At 38.7% G+C, this 8488-nt stretch overlaps 1 protein-coding gene across 1 annotated transcript; it reads left to right on the forward strand.

Moving 5' to 3' along the window:
* Positions 1-655: 655 nt before the first annotated feature.
* LOC123974606 lies at positions 656-7278 on the forward strand. Its single transcript, XM_046055428.1, has 5 exons — positions 656-944; positions 2625-2960; positions 5971-6105; positions 7093-7200; positions 7274-7278. Exons 1-5 carry the CDS (start codon positions 905-907, stop codon positions 7276-7278), a joined length of 624 nt encoding a protein of 207 aa, XP_045911384.1. The 5' UTR covers positions 656-904.
* The last annotated feature ends 1210 nt before the right edge of the window (positions 7279-8488 follow it).

Consider the following 8488-nt stretch of genomic DNA (forward strand, 5'->3'; position numbering starts at 1 on the left):
CTGAAGCAGATGTGCAGTAGCAGAGGACAGAAGTGCTGCTAAAGCCTCTCCTGCCCCTGTTACCAGTGAAAGAAAAAGCAACTGATCTTCTTAAACATGATTTAGGAGGAGATGAAACAGACATGAAAGTGAAAGCAAAGGTCAGTTCCCTTTAGGGTGGCTTTATACAACTTTTCATATATACAGTAGTACCCACCTGTAAATGCACTTTGATGTTTGGAGTTCAAGCAGGTGCACCCACAGGTACTGTGTGTCTGTGAAAGTGAATTCCTCCAGCCTAAAATGTACCCCTTCAATTAATACTGTGCCCTCAGAGCCATGTAATGAACAGCACTGAGTGTTGCAGTGAGTGGACCTCTCAGGCTTGTACAGGCCCTAATTTGTTAGTGGAGGCTGTTAGTGTTGTATGCAGACATGACTCAGAGCTGAAGTACAAGTTTTATGCACTATACATACAGTATTATATTGCTCAATAATTTCAGGATGTTAAGCTCTAACGTGATGCTGTCCAACAAAAGAAAAATGCAGAAAAAGAATTATAGACTTGATTGTAAATGTAGGCTTAATCTTTTTGTATTGCGTAAGAAGGGAGAGGAAGATCCTGTGATTCCACTGATATGTTTTATTTTGGACTGTGACATACTGGGGAACATACAGGATTATCACAAACACACAACAGTTTATTCACATACACTTACATACGACAGTGTTAATAAAAGTCATTCACAAATGTGCAGCTAACCTCAGACCCTGCAGTAGTAAAAAAGATGATGGAGAGGGGAGGAGAGTAGAGCTGTGTTGTGCAGTGTTTGGAGGAGGGACTCCATCATTTAAAGAAGTAAGAAGTTCCTGGTTTGGCAGTGAAGAAATCTGAGAAGCAGCAGTAAACCATCAGAGCCTCAACATGAAAGTCCAACACACTTTGATCTGCTTCTTCTTCCTCTGTGAGTATTCACTTTGGATTTCTGTCACTCTCTCTTGTTACTCTGATGTTTCTTTATTTTTCTTTGTCGGCCAGTAGTGTAACAGTTTCTCATAAGTCCTTTATATGGTTAAACATGATGATCAGATTCAAGTATGAGTCACTTTAATGGATACGTTCACATGTTTTCCTAAAACAATCCTCACATGCCCAAAGTTTAATTAGTGGTCATTCCTCGATGTAGGAGATCCCTCAGTGTAAGTGATGGGGGACAAAATCACAATGACTTCTAAAGTTTCTGAAGTTAAGATGAGGCGTCATCAGTCTGAGTTATTCAAATCAAATTAGTATCTTCCTAAATCATATAAGCACCAAATGTGTGTTTCCACAGACAGTGTTTGCTTGCTGAGCAGTGGTGGAGGGACGGTAACAAAAAGAGGGACATTTGTGCTAAAAAGAGGGCTAGACCCACTTGATTTATGTAAGTCAATGCTGAAGTACCATATTTACTCTGAATACTGAATGAGTACTGCAGATTGTGTCCCTCCATCACTTTAATAAGGCTAGTATGGTCAGAAGAAACCCTACAGAGAAAGCACAAAATACTCTTTTTCGATGTACCTATGAGCTTGAGTAATGCTTTACGAAAGACTTGAAAAACCTACCCTTCACATTATAGTTCATTACAATACTTGTTGCTTCCTCAAAATAAATTGAGGAAGGAAAATTAAGGACACAAACTTACCCAACTACCTTTACTGTTAATGAGTGAACATCAGTATCGGTTAAATTAAGGTGCAGCTGACAGAAACTACAAACAAGTTTGCTTCTTTGCCAGCAGTCTGCAAATATCATTCTGTTTATCTTTCATTTAAAAAACGTCACACTTTTTTTCATACATGTTTGTTTTTAAGGTTGCAATTATTAATTATTATGATTATAGATTATCTGCAGATTATTTTAGTGATTATTCAATAATTGTTTTGTAAAGAAAATGTCATAATAGTGAAAATTGCCTTTAACATTTCACACAGCCCATCTGTTTTTGATAAATCACTTTCAGGGACATTACATTGACTTACATTCATTCCCTGGAGACTTACCATAGTCTCACTGTGCTCTTGTGGTTTGTGACTTAAAAACTGACTTTGAAGATTTGCTTCACAATATTTATATTAATTTTTGTTGGCTCACCTTTTAAATGCAGATTTTAGTATTTCACAGCGTTTTGTTGGTGATCCGTTACTGTTTGTTCTGCTATATGTTGTGCTATGATATATTTTTGGTCTAGGTTTGTTACAGTTTTCCACTGGTACAAATTAATAATCAGTTCTAAATTAATGTCATGCTAACAACAACAGCTTAGTAGTAGGTTTGTGTGTGTTTCACTATTGTGCGAATAGTAAAAGTTATCCTCTTAACTTTCATACAGTTGTATGAAAGGAGAAAAGGGAAGAAAGAAAGGAGGAAAGAGAAAGGACCAAAAATAACAGCAGCAAAACGTAAAAATGTACATGTTAAATGATCTGGCGGGAATCAGTTACTTGTTATCATTTACATTTTATTGATTTTATTTATACAGGGGAGAATAAAAGATGATGGCTATAAGAAGGACAGAGATGTCAAAGCAAAGAGTAACGTTCACTTGCAGTGACAGTCTATGAAGTTCAGACAATAACTATTGTTCTTACTCTTTAAACAGTATCAGCTCTGCAGGATGGAAACACTGGTCTCCCAAATGCCCCAATCAATGCGTTTACAGGAACTGAAGGAGGAGATATTACAGTTACATGCTCCTTTTCTTCATCTGGAAACTGGATGATCTTCTGCAAGAGAGAATGTAAACCACAGGACACCCTCATTGAAACAACTCGTATCATAAAACGGAGAGGCAGATACAGCATCAGACATGAAGGAGGAAATGTTTTTGTGAGCATCACACAGCTGACCAAGTCTGACTCAGGATGGTACAGGTGTGGTTTGGGTGAATCTTTGTCATCAGCTTTATTCGAAAGCGTTCAAATCATTGTTGAAGATGGTGAGTTTCTAACAAAAAGCATGAGAATTTTTGTTTTTGTTGTTTGAAGAAAAGTAGTAATATTTACTAACAGCTACAAGATAATTTTGTTATCCATTTTTTTTTTTGGTCATTTAAGGGGGGGCGGGGGCATCAAACACCTTATCAGCACAGAAATACGGATATTAAAAGTAGTAGGGATACAGACTCAAAAAGAACGGTACTGATAATTGTTAATGACAAATACAATAGGACCACTAATAGCAATTGTTGAGCAGGATCAGCAGTTGACTCACAACCACAGATCTAGACTCCACAGCAGAAACTTGTCACGACTGGGATCTTAATCCCCAGACCTGCTTCATGGAGGGCAGTGACAGTGGCAGTGACAGTGGCAGTGACACTGCCCCTGAGTGTTAATAGAGGGAGAATCAAACTAGGAATGAGTCTAGGGTTGTCCCCGACTAAGGAGTCAAATCAGAATCGTCAAGTCCTGTTTTTGTACACGGCAATTGCGAGCGGGGGGGGGGCGGATTTGGATTTATTCACGGACATTGAAAACATTTATTGGAAGTTTTATTCTTTTTACATGTTTCTTTACAGCATTAAACGTTGAAATGTATATTGTAATAGGCTGTATATTAACTTATTGTGAGAAAACTGGTGGTTCTAAGTATAATCGGACGTTGAGCACCCCCATATTGCCAAAATAGCACAGTCCTTGTTTCACTGTGAAGCTTTGACTGTGAGATTGACAGTGGAATCAGGCTCCGCCCATCGAAGCATCGAATCTTTGACTATTGGGGGTCAGCCCTACATGAGTCTTATCCACTGTGCTATGGATCATGTACTCCCACCCCTTAAACATATATTCATACTCTAACTCGCACATACATACTTAACCTTGCGCATACATACTCACCTCACACATACCTTATATACTTACGTATGACAGCATGCATGTATGTGTGAGCATGTATGTAGGCGTATGTGGCCGGGTTCAAATAAAAGATTGGGTAAAATATATAAAGAAAGTTGACAACACCACCCAGGGAATATTAAGAGCCCTAGAACTCAATGGCTACATTCAGACTGCAGGCCAAAGTGACCTAAATCAGATTTTTTTGCTCATATGTGACAGAGCCGCTATAAACGCTATAAAAGCTTCACAAAAGTCATAATAAAACATGTGGATCCCTTTCCTCTCTACCTCGCTAATCATCAGCTCACAAATTCTCATTTTCTTACACCTGAAATCGAACAGATCGCGAGCTCTCCTCTGAGTTATATCAGAGAGCTTTTAGAGGAGACACGCCACTCAATCACATTCTCAGTACAACTCCATGGGGAAAGCCCGTAACGGTAAAGATGGCAGTTATCCCTCCCCTCCCACTAGAAAGGCAATCCTCTGCTTTTAACAGCCAAGCGGGAAACATATTTCAGCCAATCGTATGGTTCCACTGACGTAAGGGTCTGTTTTACTTCTACTGTGCATGCGCGGTAGAACCGGTCGGGAAAAATGCTTTTTAAATCTTATTTTGAGGAAAAGTTGTCAAACCTTTTCAGTGATTTTTATCAGATTTTATTGCTGATTCTATTCATGTAGTTTTTTTGTCCTGGATACCTGTAAAAGTGCAGTTCTGGCTCCCTCTTAATTCATTTAGATAGGAGCCTGGTCTTCTTAGTCCGAAATAGCTGCCTGGAGGTTTTGCCAAGATGGCGGCTGAGTGGCATGACTTGCCTATAAGGACTTTGGTTACATGCATGCTACTTGTCTGTGTCACAGTGGAGAGAGATCCAGTGCCAGAATCCGTAATGAAAAGAACAGAAAGTTGCAAACACTTGTCATAATTGGGGAGAAATGTGAACCGTGAGAGCACAATGAAAAGCAGGAGTCTCCCGTGAAAATCTTGCGGGTTAGCAAGTAGGAGCTAACCGGAGCTATCCTCTGTGGTTTTTACTTCTGTACAACAGCGTGCTGCGTGTGACATCGTTTTATTCTTCTGCGCATTCGGGTTACTTTAAGACCATGGTCAGTACACACTGAAATCTACAAACCGCTAACTATGCGAACAACAAGCCTGTTGTTACGAACAACAGAATTCAGGTTTAAGGGACTTCCGCGTTCATATCAGGTCTCTGACTGGAAGCTTCCCGCTTGGTGCAAGCAAAGGATTCAATTTTGGCCTGGGCGGCTTCTCATAAGTTTACACTTAAAGTGAAATAAAAATGTGTGTTCATATCTCTGGAAAGTTTTCATTCCCATCACTGTGAACCAGTGTTGGGCAGTAACATCTTACTGTAATATTATTTCCCAGTAACTAGTACTGTAACTAATTACTTTTCTAAAACAACAACACTGGTAACGAGTAACCACAAGAATATTGTCGTGTAATGTAAACTGTGCGACCAGCAAAAAGCTTTCAACCACGAACAATTCTACATTTAATTTATTGAAGCATCTGCTGAAGCAGCACAGCAAAGTGAAACTTACAGAAAGAATCTCAGGCAGCTACAGTCACTGATGCTTGGACTCGTCGGGAGAGAGTGATGTTAACGTAACGTTTTGTAAAAATACTGAATACTGCTCTTATATGTGCATAAATGTCCCTTACATGTGCAAAAAAACAGTAGTTCAAAAGTCGGGATTTACTTGATTAACTTTTTTTATTTCAGCCGGTGACGTAAAGAAACCATATATGTTTTGTAGAAAACACACTCCTTGCTGCTGTTATGAACATGATATTAGTTAATAAGTCGGGAGAGACTGCTTTTTTTGTGGGTGAAGGGGGGTGGTAGTGAAGTGTTTCCCATACATTGATTTATTTGTTATCACCAAGTAATAATTAAAGTAATATTATTACTATTTTAAAGAGTAATACGTAACTAGTTACTTCTTGCAAAAGAGTAACTTGACAAAAACTGCTGTGAACATTGATAAATGTTCATTTAAAATAATTCAGCTGACACATGGACACAGACTGTACACTAATTTCTCTAATCAGGATTTCTTTGTTGTTGTGTTTTATAGCTCCAACCACTTCAACAACAAAATTGTCTCTACTGGATATTACAACATCAATCCCATCAGCCTCCACAACAACAACAACACAGAGTTCAAGCTCTCAGACTGAGCAGCAGCAGGCTTGGACTGCATCATCTGAAGGTTCATCCACACACTGTTTGATAGATAAAATTCTATAACAGAAAGCAATGACATGTAACTATCCTACCGGCACCTAGCAAAGCCTCTCAGCCAGTGGCTCTGGAGAAGTGCCCGGTCAGAGAAGACTGTGAGGTAATAAGCCAGTGAAACATAAGCTACCTTATAGGCGGGACTTTGGCTCTCTATAGGGGTTAGATGAAGGATCGGAGTGAGCAATGGCTGTACTAAAATCTTTTGATTCAAGGTGGAATGAGGTCTAACATGACAAGGCATTTCCTGCAGCAACTGTCCCCCATTTGAAGACCCTGTGCTCCTGAATGAGCTAAAAAATCATATCCCCCTGAATCACCCAAGCTTCAGTCTTCTTCACCAGCAAGATTTAGCATAACTGTTAGTAAGTAGTAACTGTAGAAACTACTGCTCTATGGTCGCATGCAGTTACATTTACCTGATTTGGATTTATGGTTAGATCGTCGTCTGGAACTAAGTTTGAGTTATCCTGATTTTATTGGACATCTGCCAGCCAATCAGAAATTAGTATTTTCCATAAACATGGTATATTGCTACTAAGAAGAAAATTAAATGCCAAATACTTATTTTTCCATTTTATGTCTGACATTTTTATGTGACTTAATTACGTGAAGTGAGCTCTGACAGACTATTTACACTTCATGGATAGACCCTGCGGGTGAAACCCTTTATAACTCTCCAATAGGAAACAAAGCAACGTCCGAAGGACTTAAGATTTCTTCAAGAAAAGATTCTTCTGCAGTACTTAAATATACGTGTTGTGTATTTATGTAAGCTATATTCTTTTGTTTTTAGGATTTGATATCTTGTTTAAAATAGAACAGTTATTCAGGTGTTACTATTAGTTTGACAGCACTGCATGAACAGGGCCTCAGGTCCTACATGTTAAATCATCATTTATTAATCAGGAAGCATCTGAAAGACACCCGTTTTTCTTCTCTTCAATTTCCACCACAGGTTGGACCTCATCCACCGCTCTTCTGCTGTATGTTGTTCCGATTGTTGTCATCATCTCAGGGCTGGCACTGATGATAGTCTGTATTCAGAGGAACACCAAACCTAAAGGTGAGGCAACAACGGAAACTTCCCATTTCAAAGTAAGAACCATTTGCAATAAATCTTTGTTTTTTTGTGACAGTGTAGCTCTGCTCATGTAATTCTCTGGAACAAATCTGAGCAAGCATGAAACAGACTGTCCCTGAGCTCACACACCCACAAAATTTAATAAACATTTAAAGAATGTTAAAGACACAAACAAACTCAACTAAATGCTAATACATGAGGAAGTTGGGGAGGTGGAAAGACTGATATTTCATGAGCAGGCAAATAGATATTTCGAAAATACACACTTTTGTTTCCAGCTGTTTGCCAGTTTTGTAAACCTACAGTGTGCTAGTAGTTAGATCAGTATAGAGACTTCAACAGCATTTTGTAGCCATGCTAGGAGTGCGGCTCTAGAGATGGCATTGTTAGTTGGTCAGTCCATCACTGTGGTCAACAACTATTGGATGGAATGCCATCTTTGTACAGAAAGATTTGTCTCTTGTGACTGTGGTTGGTGTTTTATCATTGGCTGCTGTCCTGTTGCTTTAACCCAACAAGGTTGACCATCCAACCTCATCTGCACTTTCAATAATTACTCATCATAATAGAGAAAAATACTTTTCTGTTTCACAGGTTTGCAGACCAGAGGAAGTTCAGACGGGACAAACATGGAGGTGACTTTCTTTAACTCTTTGATTACGCTCACTGTTGGATAAGATGTACCAGTGCAGGCGACAATCATTAGAGATTTTCTGAGGATTAGTATCAGGACTTATTTTATTAGATGGTATTGGATTATGTTGGATGTACGACCAGGCTGGGCCAGTTAAGCCTGGTCCCCACCTTCACCAGCTTTTTAAACTTTGTCAAAAAATACTCCATTAACTTTCTACTATAATCAATAATTTTGCAATCAAAAACTTCTCTGGAGACAGTCAAGATAAACCCGTACAACATCCCAGCAGGTCGGAGCATGATGTCAATCCTGTGGTCTGCATAGATATCCCCCTGTGGGATGGTTTGCCCCCTCCTCTCCTTATGATGAGCTTCTTATCCTTTGCTGATATGCTGCTTACACATGTTGTTTTACCAATTAACAATGTTTTCCAGCTGTCATTCATTTTTGCATTACTGGATAAGAAGTTCTCCATTATGTTTCAACTATTTTTTATAAGTTATACATGCATAAGTTGACAGACAATTACATTTACTATATATATATATATATATATATATATATATATATATGATACAGTACCCAATATTGTACACCATGATAATCAGATTTCAATCTGTAGCACAAGGAAAT

This window comes from Micropterus dolomieu, linkage group LG08, assembly GCF_021292245.1.
Source record: "Micropterus dolomieu isolate WLL.071019.BEF.003 ecotype Adirondacks linkage group LG08, ASM2129224v1, whole genome shotgun sequence".
NCBI lineage: Eukaryota > Metazoa > Chordata > Actinopteri > Centrarchiformes > Centrarchidae > Micropterus > Micropterus dolomieu.